This window comes from Mizuhopecten yessoensis, unplaced genomic scaffold (assembly GCF_002113885.1).
Source record: "Mizuhopecten yessoensis strain PY_sf001 unplaced genomic scaffold, ASM211388v2 scaffold431, whole genome shotgun sequence".
Classification (NCBI taxonomy): Eukaryota; Metazoa; Mollusca; class Bivalvia; order Pectinida; family Pectinidae; genus Mizuhopecten; species Mizuhopecten yessoensis.
In genome coordinates, this window is record NW_018403543.1 from 845,632 (window position 1) to 859,942 (window position 14,311).

Below are 14,311 nucleotides of genomic sequence, written 5' to 3' on the forward strand. Positions count from 1 at the left end.
ACACTAGATTGATCACTTAAATTGTCATTGTGTCACCATTTTTAATTGTAGCAGGTTCAATTTTGCTGTACAACTTTATAATGTTCAATATGATTAAAATAATATGCAAAAAAGTGGAAAGTTATATATTATTGATATTTTTTTTACATATTAGGGTAACTGAAGCACTTTTGATTTTTGACCCCGAAAAAGGTGAAAAATAACACAAATAATAATGGGACAAAAAAAGAAGCACACCGACACCCCATTTTTGTGGCTGTTTTAGAAAGAGAAACACATGTTCTTTTGATTCATTGAATACTAAAAAAAGTTTATAACAGGATTTTTTAATATCAAGCGTTTAATCGGCAAAAAATGGTGAAAAATGTGCATTTTTTCATTAAAAAATAAGGGGTAGGGGTAACTAAAATCGCATTTCTGAGTAAAATAAATAAGTTTAAGACATTTAACTTCCATAGTTTCAAAGAAAATAATATTTTTATCAATTCTACAAACATTCATACATATCTGATAACACACTTGGAAGAAATTGTATGAATTTGTTCTGCAAATGGTCAAAACCCAAAAATTCACCTAAAATCACATATTGTGTTAAATTGGTATCTTTGACCGATCATAGCACAAAAACGAACACACCGACATATAGTTTTTTTTGCATTTTCTACTATGTCATTATCTCCCTTTTCCAAAAATCAATATAAGAAAAAAAGTTTAATACAGGAATTTTTTGACTTCTCAGAGGTGTACATCCTTAAGATGTATTCATATATTTAATTTTGTAACTCTGAAATTCTAACAAAGATTATGTACAGACAGCCAGGCAGAAAAGGTAGACACTTGTTGACTTAATGCCCCCTTCTACTATCTTGTGGGGCATAAATAGTATTTCAATATAAAGGCAGGGCAGGAGGTCAGCATATTAAGATTAAGAATAAACGCGGGTTTCATTTATTCTATGGCTTGCATATTAAGAATATCACAGCATAAACATGACCAAATTATTTATTTTAGAAAGACATGAAATGTGAATTTAATAATTTTGTACAAGTTTATGTTATCTTTCATGGTTCTGATCAGATGTATTTGGACATAGAATACACCGATTCCAGTGTAAAGTCCACTATTGATGGACTATTTCTGTCCTGCTACTTAGGATTTGACCTGGACTGAAACCTGCAACATTTTGTCCTTATAGTATCATACCTAGATGAATCTATCAGCATGAAAGGATAAGGGTTTCAGGTAAAATTTACCAACCCAGTAAACTTGACTTAAAAGACGGAAAAATCTCCAAACATATTTCAACTCGTGTTAATCCTCCTGTACTTATACATCAGATTTGACCCAATCTTATCACCGACATATTCTCTATTGGTTTGCACTACTTAATGGACGTGAATAGGATAAAGATTGCCAAAAACAAAATTTATAGACACTGTAGGGTTGGTAAGAGCACTGGATTTGTGTGGACAGGTGGATAGGGTTACAATAGTAAAATCTGGCCCAAGTAACAAGTGATGGGGATTTATATACCCGGTACAACGGAGCATATTGTTTGTCGACCTACTCCAAAATCAATATCTGATAAGGCATCGGTAATCGATAAATGTTCTACAAAATAAATCAGCCGTACAAAAACTTCCTTAATGAAAAAATTGGATGTTTGTTTCAAAAAAAAAAGGTACAAGCTAGCATTGAGAAATAAACAAAGAATTGGTTTATACCCTAAAATGTATAAGAAAAATGTGTTAAAGATATCTCTGAAGAACAAATCACATTTGAAAACTGAACTTACCTGTAAAATTTTGTCATGAACCTGAAGTCCGCACCTGGCAGCGGGCCCACCCTCGTGAATATAGGTGACATAAATACCCTGTAAAACAAAGAAGGTACTGATGAAGCCAGGTATGAATGGTTCTCTTCCCTAGAAAGTTCTAATAGTTCTGTGCCCCTTACTATAAATCACCTTATATGTATTTTATTGCAAACTGTGAGAGGATGCTATTTCAATATTGATAGTAATAACATTTGTGGAAAAGTAAAATTCATGAATAAATGACCTTATGAATTAATGCAATTAGTGAATAATTGTTCCTGTGAAATCAGTCTCTTCCAAAAATAAAGTGATCTAAAGTATATCAAATGAATGACCAAGCTTCATTTTGAGGTTGTACTGTATATTCCTAAACAAGTTACCTAGCGGGCCTGTATCAGTCGCTTGGATATTTAAGCACTTCACTGCAAAATAATCTCATTAATATAAATGTTACAATAATATTCAAATAGTACCATGGAGAACAACCCTTCCTGTACAGAAAATTTGCTATATTTCCTTTATTTGGCCTCACCCCTCTACCCACAGAGGGGGCACACTCTCTGTTTATACACACTGAGTTCTCGTGGTTTAAGAATGCTCCGAATTCCAGGGGTTATGCTCACTTTCCTGATCTGCACCCCTGGTATATATCATGATGAAATGGAAGGCTGCTCTATGTATGTATAGCCATCATCTTGTGGATGATAAAAGCAGACCATTTGATCCTATTAGTTGATGTACATCAAAAGAATCACAAGGTAGTGTAAGGTAAAATTGACTGTTTTTGAAGTTGGGTGTTGCTCCTTTGTAATCTTCAAAGGACAGTTATCAGGCTAGCGATTGATTTGTCAGGTTTCTTCACCTGAAACTAATCACATAGCTAACTGCATGCCTTCGATTTTGCCCTGACATATTTCAGGGGTGCAGAGAATTTAAAGTGAGCATAAACCCCTGGAACTTCGAGGATGCTCCAGATAAAAATTTGGTTAAAATCCCATCAAAGATGTGTTCTGAAGGTAGTGCAGGGAACAGGTGATGTATGTCAATAATACAGATTGTTCAAGCACAGAATTGCCTGTCTGTAAATGTTGATCATTATATATACACCAGAAGTTAGCAGCTATGTAGAAGGATTGATGTCAAACAGGACACTGAAAGCAAAGCTACTCTGAACTGTGTAATTAATAAGGCTGCCACGAATACATTAACATGATGATACGATACATATCACGATATTGTGTCATGATACGATACGTAAAAAAGTGTCATACCGTTCGCATCTTTTGACGTGCATGCCAAGCTGGAGCTGTCACTCGCCATGTTGGAATGGATATGAGTAGACTAAATTCAGAAATGACAAAATCCTGAATATCATAACCTCCCAAAAAGTTATTGTGTATCTATTGTATGGTGTTCAAAATATCGTGATATATCGTCACTGATAAATCATTGCAGTCCTAATAATTAACAGTGGTGGGTTATCAAAACTATGTTCAGAGAGTAGATATACCAGCAACCAGATAGCCACTTTGTTGTAGATTACAGGAGAACTTGGTGCTATTTCCGAAGTTCTGCGAGTGGTATCTTTTGACACCGTTTTATCTTCTGAACAATGTACACAAGTAATGAAAAGGATTCTTGGACTTAATTTAGTCGATAATAAGGCGCCCTTAGTGCACCCTCATAGCAAACATTTGATAAGGGTCAAGATAAATGATAGGGAAGATCAAAAAATGATCCATGTCGAACAAATTTGATAGAAAAAGTATTACCTTGATGGAAGCAAATCTCTGGCATGTGTGGCTAGGCTGCCAAATTTACATAGGGTTTGTTGGTGAGGAGTCTAGTAATTAGTGCCAGACGACTGTGAGGTTTAGAGTGTTTGACAGTATTTGAACCTTGGTTTCCTGGTAGGTCAGGGTTTGACTCTTGTCACTGGGGGCAACTTGTATCAGACCTCGATTTTACAGAGTCTTAAAACATTGTAAAGATATTGTTTATTTCGGGACAGCCCTTCATGAGAGTGTTACGGTATATCACCTTTTACTGGTACAATCCATATTAGCCCAGTATTTAATAGTGCCATTCACATTTATCTATTATGTATAGTAGGATGGTTATAAATGTTAGCTTTATTGATAAATTCGCCTTCATTACGGAGAGCAAAAAAAGACGATTAAACTGAAGCGAAAATTTCGCAGTACACAGTTATCTAGTGTTATAAATTTGAACGTGAAATACAATAAAATAAAGAGCAGTTGGAGAGACACTTTGGGCACTCATCAATGTTCTTTTCCAAGAAACATTCACCCATGAAGACGCAGTTGAACTCTTCCAATTCAACGGTTGGAATAGTTCAATATGAAATTTCAGGGGTGAATGAGTTAAATACTTTTATGTTTTGAATTACACAGGAGAAATGTAATACAAATACTAACAAGACATCAAAAGTGATACAAATCCCCTCGCGTTCACATATTGTGTGCCATATGTATGAGGAAATGAATAGAAAATTCAATGATGTAACAGTAACTGCTCTAGCGAATGCGTCTATTGAAGATATTGTCATGGCAAGCTTTTGTATCAAGTTTCACGAAATTCCGTTGAGGAATGCATTCGTTAGACCTGTGACAAAGTTTTTCTAAAAATAGTAAATGATCTTGACCTTTAATGCAGTTACCCGAAACACGAACTTGTTCAAGGTATTGTCATGCCAAACACTTGTATGAAGTTTCATGAAATTCCGCTGAGAAATGAAGTCGCTCGAGCAATGCCAAAGAGTGTAACATAAGTACGTACGTATGGGCGGAATCCTGTAACCCCTCAAACTTTCGTAGCGAGGTGATAATAAGTTTGATTTTATTGTAGTCTGCTAAAGAGAGAGACCCAAAACAGTCTCTATTGAGGATATTATACAGGAAAAAACAATTAGTGCTTTTCTATATAGGTGGATGGTATTTAGAGGCACGGTAGTCTAGTGGTAGGACGCCGGGCTCGAGACCGAAGGGTTGCGGGTTCGAGTCGAGGCACGGCACTGTATTGTATCTTTGAGCAAGATACTTTACTCCGCTCATTCCAGTCTACTCAGCTGTAAATGAGCATGTGGTTGGGCAGTGCCAGAATTGTTGAATGCTAGCTGTGAGCGCCGAAATGGCAGCACCGGCTGTATGCTCCCCAGGGAGTTGAGAAAGATATTGGCTGGTTGCAAAGGCCCTATAACCACGGATAATAATTTGTGAACCACTTTGAAACAACCTATGAACTAGGTTGTGATAAAGCGGTTTATAAGAACCTTGAATTATTATTGTTATATTATTATATTTGAAGAAGGTTGTACAGATTAATAAATTGAAGGTTTATACTACCATAAAGAGTGTTCACTTTTCAGTTGTATTTTAGAATTTTATAACATTGACAAATCCACTGCTTTTTTTAAATAATGTATTTCAAAATAAATTCAATTTCAGATGCAATTTTGTCACGCTAAATACAAACGAAAAGAGTGTTTTATGGTTGTTTAGAACTGTATGTGAATCCTTGTTACTATAGAATATATTTGTACATGTTATGTTTTTGTCTCAGCAGGAACTTTGTTATACACGCAGTAATTTATGGATAAATTTACCTTTGAAACCTTAAATCCAAAAAACACCACTAAACGTCATTCATTTGCCATTAGATTTAATTTACATATATATAAATTCATGCAAGAGAATGTTTTCTTAGCTCTGTAGTTCTTGAACTGAAATTCAATACCAACAGATATTTGATCACCTTCAAGCCCGTGTCTGACATTGGACTCGTAAGTTCAAATAGGACACAAATATTTTGTAACTGTTCCAAGACTCAATACACAGATATTACAACCACCCAATTTCATGTGTTTTTATCAGCACAACGAGACCAGTGTAAATAACTCATTTTGATAAGTGACACTTAAAACCCAGATTGTACTTTGTACTCGGTTGAAGCTTTCTCTGTCACACTCCAAATTTCCAACAAGTGAATGATAAAGCTCTTTTTCTTCTCCTATTGAAATAACGGGGCCTTTCAGTCAAAAGTAAATAACATATGTAAATTTTGATTTTCTACAAGTAAGTCTTAGGCAGAAGTGGCCTAATCAGTGTGTCAAGGCTTTCCTAACAAAATGGAGATGCCTGGCGGACGGAGTCCTGGCCTGGCACAGGGGTGCACACCCTGATTTACAAGTCAAATACGTTTCTCAATCACTTATTGTATGCACCTTTTACACACTCAACCCAAAGCCATCAAATGGTTTTGCAGTTTTAGCAAACATGCTGATTTTTAAGACACTTTTTAAAACCTTCAGTATGACACGTAGAATGTTGAAATGTAAACATCCAAAATAAATATATGTCAGATTAACGCTACACTTAAACTTGTACAAGTACAATCCATGTACAGGCGGTCTCTCCTTCCACTACAGAGAGATGGTTTAAATACCTTGTATATAGCCTACCTCTTCTCCTTAAACATTTTTACATGACAAGTTTGACATGTTATTTTTTTTTAATTCTTAAGTGGAAAATATTTTCAACAATCAACCAATGTTTGATTGATAAGTGGAAAATATTGATATGACCAAGAATTATGCTAATTCATTTTTTATTAATCTCGACACGTCTGGCTGTCATGTACAAAGTTTAAAGTCATAACCTGAATAGTTTAGTTGATCACTGTAAACTTTACAAAAATCATTCAAATGTTTACGAAGGGGAAAGAAATAATTAATAAAAACATTGTAGAATGCAGTCAAAATAACTGTATAACAGATTAAAACACCTGTACATATGAAGGGAGATAACTCATCATAGATTTAGAAAATGTAATGCTGGTACATGTACATGTAGTTACAATTCATATTGATTTTTACCGATTTTATTTTTAACTTAAACAGCATTAATTGAGTACAAATCACTTCATATATATATAAATACAATTGTGATGACAAAGTGGGCTATTTTATTTCTAATATATACTGTAGGTACAAGTATTAAAAGTCCCATATATATATTTTTGTCTTCAATTCATGTTGTCGTTTCTGCATGGAATCTCAATAATACCTGGTCATGTAAATATTTGCTATGGCTTTTAGAGTGAAAGCAACATTAAAGATTAACATGTCACACCTGTGCTTTATTGAGGAGACAGGTACATGTAACACAATAGCTGCAACGGTAAGACTTCCTACCGAATTCAATGTCACAGTCAGTAAGTAAATTTACTTTTGAGTCAAGTGAAGGCAGCTGCGAACAATTAACATATGGATTACGTCTACACATGCAGTTCAATATCTTGACTTTTGTTTTTGTATCTGAAAAGAGATTGCCTGGGCAGATTATACATGTCAGAATATATATATGATTACATACCCACACACTAGGTAATTAGATTGTCTTTGCTGAGGGGACACTGAAGAATCTAAAATAGATCTGCTGTACCAAACTGCAATTGTTAAGATCTTAATCTTTTCTGTATTTACCTCTTTTTTTTTTACCTACTCGAATATGTCACACCTACCTTTCATCCGTTTTTTAAACAGTGTTATTAAGCTATATGACCTTGTTGATAAGCCATTAAGACTGTGATAAAACTTAATTTCTTCAAACAACATGTTGAAATCATCTTGACAGTGGTATTTAAATCTTTATTGTTTTATTATATACTGCTCATTATCATAATTGAAAGAAAAAAAATGGAAACATGTAATTGATTCTTTAATGTTCATGGTTCGCAAAATTATGAATAACAGAGAATGTTATGCCCTGGTCACACATTCACGGATTGTCTCGCCAGATCCAATACGAATGGAAACTCACGGATGACCCGGAATAGTCTATATCAGTGATCCGCTACGGATGCACCACAGTTTGACTACGGATAGGGGCTAGTTGACAACGGGGAGTGATACGGATTGCTACGGTTCGTTACGGTTTAGAACGGAATGACACGTGTCATGGCGTATGCGCTGCAGATTAACAACGATTCCCTACAATTTTAGTACGGGTTGGCACGAATTAGAACGGTCTGGCACGGATTAGTACGAACTGGCACGGAGCGCCACAGACCCACCACAGTAGCGACTTGAGGTCAGGGATGGACTAGGAACAAGTACGGATAATTACGGTTTATTACGGACTACAACAGATTACTACTTTCTACTATGGATCAGTAAGGATGTACTACTGTTGTCTGATCAATGGTGAATTTTTGAACATGTTCAAAAACTGTCACAGATATACTAGTACTACTACGACCCAGGATAAAATACGGACAGCTACGGGACACTACAGATTGCCACAAATGATGCCATATCCTATCCGTGGTTAATCCGGCATCCGATCCGTAAATGTGTGACCAGGGTATTACTCTTGAAAAAGAGTCTGTAGTTGATAGAATTTGAAATCATCAATATATATACAAGTACTGTCGCTACAAGTATTCAACAAATTCAATGCAAGCTTTCTCTTGTATCAACCCTTAAGGAGTTTTGGACATACCTTCATGGGTATGTATACATGTATTTGCAATTGAGTACAGAGCAAGTACAAAAATTTTAAACGCACTTATTCTTTTGGTAAACAGTTTTGAAAAAGAGTTTGCATGAAAATAATATAAACAGATTAAAAAAATATCTACATACATACATGCATTCTGATCAGTCTCAAAAATAAAACATGCATATAGCTAAGGACCAAGAACTGTATGCAAGTCTTCATATTTAAAAAAAATAAATCTTTTGACCAGCTCTCCATCAGTGCGAACTTGTTCAAGGCATTGTAATACCAAACACTTTAGTTTCATGAAATTCCATTGAGGAATGAAGTGACTAGAGCGATGACAAAGTTTTTCTAAAAATAGTAACAGTGACCTTGACCTTCAACATAGAAACCGGAAACATGAACTTGTTCAGGACATTGCCATACCAAACACTTGAATCTAGTTTAATGAAATTCCGTAGAGGAATAAAGTCGCTAGAGTGATGACAAAGTTTTTCTTAAAGTAATAACAGAGACCTTGACCTTCACCGTAGAAACCTGAAACGCAAACTTGTTCAACCCTTTCACCACTGTAGACCATAATGGATTCTGCCAGATCAATGCTGGTAGTGTCTGCTGAAGTTATTAAGGGGTGAAAGCGTTAAGGGAAATACCGTAGAGGAATAAAGTCGCTAGAGTGATGACAAAGAGTGTAACATACATACAGGTTTAATCCTATATATACCCTCAAACTTTTGTTGCGAGGGGAAATTTCGTAGAGGCCGTAGCGACTTGAGGTCGGGATGGACTAGGAATAAGTACGGATGTCATCACTCATGCATACAGAAACAAAAAGCAAACTTAAGCCATTCAAATATATTACATGTGTATTTGAATAATGAGAAATGAGTTTTTTGTTAATTTTCTCTACATCGAATAAGGTTTAGAATTGTAAGCATCACCTCAAGTATTCCATGTAAGCTACACTATCTGACACCATCACTAGGGAGTAATAGGTAACCTGGGGGTAATCAATTAATTCTAAGTCACTTTTCCCATTTCTGCCCTTTCCCACAGCCCCCACAGACGTGGGGAAAGGGTGTCGGTTCAATTTTCATACAATTAACAGCCATCCCTTTTATAATATTTCAAACCATGTTTGAATGGTTTTCTAACGAAAACAAACAACATAATTCCCAAATTGTTATTTCCCTTATCCATTTATATGAGTAGAAGGTACAGTTCACATTCTTTAGCTAATGGAGATATACTTCAGGTTTCATCTTTAAAAAAAATCAGTTAAGCCAAGGTAAGATTTTGCAGGAAGTTTTGCACATCATGGACCTTCAGCTTGAGATCAATGTTCCAGTGGCCTTATTACAATGCACTGCACATCTTCAGTGGGTAATGCAGGTACACTATAGGCTTTATATCAAGATATCTGTCAAGTTTTAAAACTTATGGCCAACACAAGATTTTGTGGAAATCTTTGCACTAATTGAACCTTTGACCTGAACTGAAGATTACAGTGGCCTAGTTGCAGTGCACTGCACACTTCCTTGGGGGGTGGAGTGGGGGTGNGGTGGGGGGTGGTGGGTGCAGGTATCTTTTATAGCACACTTCACACCTCCTGGTTAAAGTTAAAACTTCAACACCAGATCTTATAGGGTTTAAAATTTATGGCTATGAAAAGATTAGATTAGAATAAACTAGTACTCATACATTTCTCTATTTATTTAAAGGTAAGACATGATGAAACAATTTCCATCCATGAAGAGAATTTGTTTTTGCTTCTAGGACATCTGGGTCCGAAGAAGACTTCCAAGTATTAGCCAATCCCCCCTCCCTCTTGGACCCTGCCCATCCCGTGCCCCTTTTGATACTTGGACATGGATGCTACCTGAAAAAATTATCTGAAATCAGTGTAACAACATTTGAGACGAAAATACAAGACAATCGTGAATGGAAGGTGGATTGGAAAAGGTCACTGAACTTTGTCCTAAGTAAAAACGGCACTTGTAAATTACATAATACACTTCCTGCTTATATACTAGAATGCTTTTCCTGTGGAGACTTGAGAGTAGGATAGCTAAGCTGTAAAATCATGCAGACAACAACAGCATATAGAGTTGTCAAACTGATATATTGATTAAAGATACCAGTTAGCTTTCTAACATAATGTATAGGTTCCAGTAACAATCTAGATATATATATAGTACTACAGTACAGCACAGCTCAGTTAGTGTTCTTTTACTACATATACCCACTCACTGAAGTTAAAGGTTATAGGCTTGAAACACACAGAAAAATAAGGAAATGTTGGGTTTTACTGACCAAATAAGTCATAGTAACAAATTGTGCTGATGTTGTTATGTCCTTAAAACAGACACTTGAACCTGATCAGTATTGTTCAAATTGGTGCCAGCTTGTTCAAAAAGATTCCTGCAAAAAACAGGTGTTCATTCAAAAGGGAGACACATGCATCAACTCTCAGTCGCTTTATGCAACAGAAAGTGGGTTAAGCTCGGCCCCATAGGCTCAAAAAGACTCAACTTACGTAACTACTAAAGTACTGAAGACATGATAACAGGAAATACTACTACCGGGTACCTGTAGCAGCTATTGTAAATAAATGTATTGAACAGCTTTAAGGTAAAACATAAATCCATGCATGTTCCCACCAACAGGTTTAGGCAGCACAGTGCAATGCTCCTATATATTCTTACCATAGAATATTACCAAATGTCTACCACTATTAAAACAAAATTACTGTAACTTCTCCATGTTGCTTTATCTAGTATGCTGCAAAAAGAAACATTATTATCTTTTGAACATCTGAAAGAACACTGAAAAATATCTACAAGTATAAGGGTTTAATATTTACCTTGTCAGGATATCCATATGGACATTTTGTGTTATCCTGGTCAATACCCCCACCAATTTTAAATCCACATCGGTGTCTGGGATTGCCATCTTGTCCAATGACTGGGTTTCCTTCATCATCTAAATCAGCATCTTTGTTCAAAACCAATGGAATCTACAATACAATTAATAGCTTCGTCAACTTACAGGTTGAAAATCATCAATCGTGTTTAACTACCTATTTACCTAAAGAAGGATTATCCTCTGCAATATAGGTGTTCATTTTATTACCTACTTGTAATTACCACTAAAAATTATCCTTCAATTATGTCCTGGTCTGGCATTTCAGCAAAATAAAAGTGACCATTTAGTAGCTCCATTTCCGATGGACATTGTCATCTTATGACTTTAGCTATACATGTTATGAAAATGTCAAACCCTACCCATTTAATCATTTATAATAGTAAGCCTAAAATTGTGTGTGTGTGTGTGTGTGTGTGTGTGTGTGGGGGGGGGGGGGGGGGGGGGAAGCTCACTGAATCTTGTGAAAAGGGTAGAAAAACTTTTATTTCACAACTCATTTATCAAAATATACTTTCATATTAAATTTGGTACGGTTGTGTTCAAAAACAATTAGACTAGATGTATTTAAAAAAAATATATAAAAAAATGGCAATGCACAGAAAAAAATATTGTGACATTTGAATATTGGCAAAAGTGAAATAAATGGCATGTTTGTGATTCATAACAGGCATGTGATTTCACCCTGTGAACAATGATACTGAGCTCAGTCAAAGCTCAACATTTCCATAGTACAATATTAATCTTGTGTGCAAAGGGGTGTAACTCTTTCTAATATTGGAATCCAGTCTACGGGAAACAGTCATTTTTTTCTTTCTTCATATTTACATAGTAAATGCTCTAGGAAAGACTACTGACTAGATTTGACTTAAAGGGGACAGGCTTCATGGACAACCCTACATTTGTATCAAACGATAGTGAACAGAGGTTGCGGTTGATATGTTACACCGCTTGCATAAGCAGGCCAAGTATATGATCTCCATAAAACGAAACTTGTATTTCAATTCAAAAGTATTTTATTGACAATACATATATAATACAAACATATAAGTTGTATATATTAAAGAAGATGTAAGTACAGTATTGACAAAAGAATCAGACAACAGGCTATGCCTATATCAGTCTTATTCTATTTCAAGTAGCTACATACAATGATTGTTTCCATATAGAATGTTTTTAGTTTTCCTCTCAAACTTGTATTTCAGTACTTGAGGTCAAGTCATGAACATAAGGTCACAAAACAAAAACATGCATTCTCCACAAACAATGAATTCAACATTTTCCAGAAATATCTGATTTTTTTCCTCTTTTTGATTCCCAGTAATTATCTCATATACCAACATTAAAACTTGATTAAAAATTATGAATCAATAATTTCACTTTTTAGTCATTCAACGTCAACTTTCCATATCTAACTGTCCACTTGTTAACACTGGGTCTATAGCACTATACAATGACTGAGTCTGAGATGAAGTAGGGAGCTGATGGGGACCAACTTACTGTATTCATCAGTCTGACCCAATATATACTGACAGACATGAGTATTGACTAATAGTTGATCAAGCCATGTCACTGCTGGGACCAGTGTTTTTCTTATCATTCAAAATTTTTCATTTAACTATATTTTGTAAACAACATAAATACAAAATAGTGGTTATCAACTGACTAATAACTAAAATCCTAAAAAAAATCATTTGTGATACCTGCACAAAATTTTGTGCTATCAAAGAATTTATTAATTATGTTGATGGCAATCTGTTAGAGCCAATGGTTTGGCAAGTCGATGAATTTATGGAAACGGTTTCATCAACTTTGAAAAACTGCATGTTTTCATGTGCTTCATCACTTGTCCTTAGCTTGAAAAAAGGTATCATTTAATTGATATTAAAAGATAGAAGCCTGTTGTATATTACAGTTTGTTATATAAGATATAAAATAATCCATTAGTGAACACTTTTATAGTTAGAGGACAATACTAGTACTACAGTCAAATTTTGAAAAAGATTCTACAAGCCCAAACTATATATTCTATTTATCATAAAGTAGACTGCAAATTTTCACCAGGGAAGATAAAAAAAATGAATGTCTTTGGCCTTGGGCAAATTGACAAATGATGATCACTGTGTGCATATGTAGCGGAACTGGACTGGGTCGATCGTCAGCGACCAGGTAGATCATTTGGTAGAACGTCTGTCTAGAGTTCGGAGGGTCCCCGGTTGGCCTTGCATTTTTCCTTGCAATTCCACTCCACTCCGATACATTGCAATACTTGTACAGTAATCTAGTTAAAATTGGACTTGTGATTTCGCTCTACGATATACTCCAATACAAGTATTTGAGTGTATCGTAGAGTAGCGGAATTACAAGTCTAACTTTTATTAGATTGAGCTGGACCTGCACACAAACTGGACCATCAACCTTCAAATATGTGCTACAAGTAGAGGGGCACCGAAACTGGGCACGTCATCGTTTGATTCCGTGAAGTGAGGATACTTTTGACAGTACGTAAAATCGAAGAGCAGAAATCAGCATTTATACACGAATGCAAGCTGATTATGGTACACATATGTGATATTTATAATGAGATGTCATTTTTATAAGGGGAGTAAGACTCATGCTACATCTCTTTGATATAGCATGAATGAAGCACTCTTTAGCAGACGATGTTTTTTGGGCAGGGCAGCTGACATTCCGAGCACAAATGACTCATACGAATATTGAAATGCGACAACGATTCACATACGTCAAACATTTAAAAAGAATATGCTTAATTGAACGCTTGTATAATGTTTAGAATTAACATGACAGCGTAATACTACGAAAAACACTTACACTGTAGCATTCCAAAGGATCACCTGCTTTATGCCCCGCCATATTTGTTATTAAATCTCGCAAATAACGTCTGTGCGAGACGGTTAGATATACACTGATTGTCGTTCAAAAGTATACTTATAGATAGAAACTCTTTTGATTTCCATAAACATTGATTCTTTGATATTATAATCCCTAATTTTTAAATAGTTTTACTTCTTTTAAAATGTTCAACATCTCA

General features: G+C 35.3%; 1 protein-coding gene across 1 annotated transcript in view; it reads right to left on the minus strand.

Moving 5' to 3' along the window:
* The window catches only part of LOC110448563 (uncharacterized protein C45G9.7-like), a 16,685-nt gene extending 2,529 nt beyond the window's left edge, over positions 1-14,156 (minus strand). The window contains exons 1-3 of the mRNA XM_021494862.1: positions 14,092-14,156; positions 11,201-11,353; positions 1,796-1,873 (exon numbers count right to left, since the gene is read on the minus strand). Coding sequence (XP_021350537.1) covers positions 1,796-1,873; positions 11,201-11,353; positions 14,092-14,133 — 273 coding nt within the window. The 5' untranslated portion in view covers positions 14,134-14,156. The remainder of the gene's footprint in view (positions 1-1,795; positions 1,874-11,200; positions 11,354-14,091) is intronic.
* Positions 14,157-14,311: the final 155 nt, after the last annotated feature.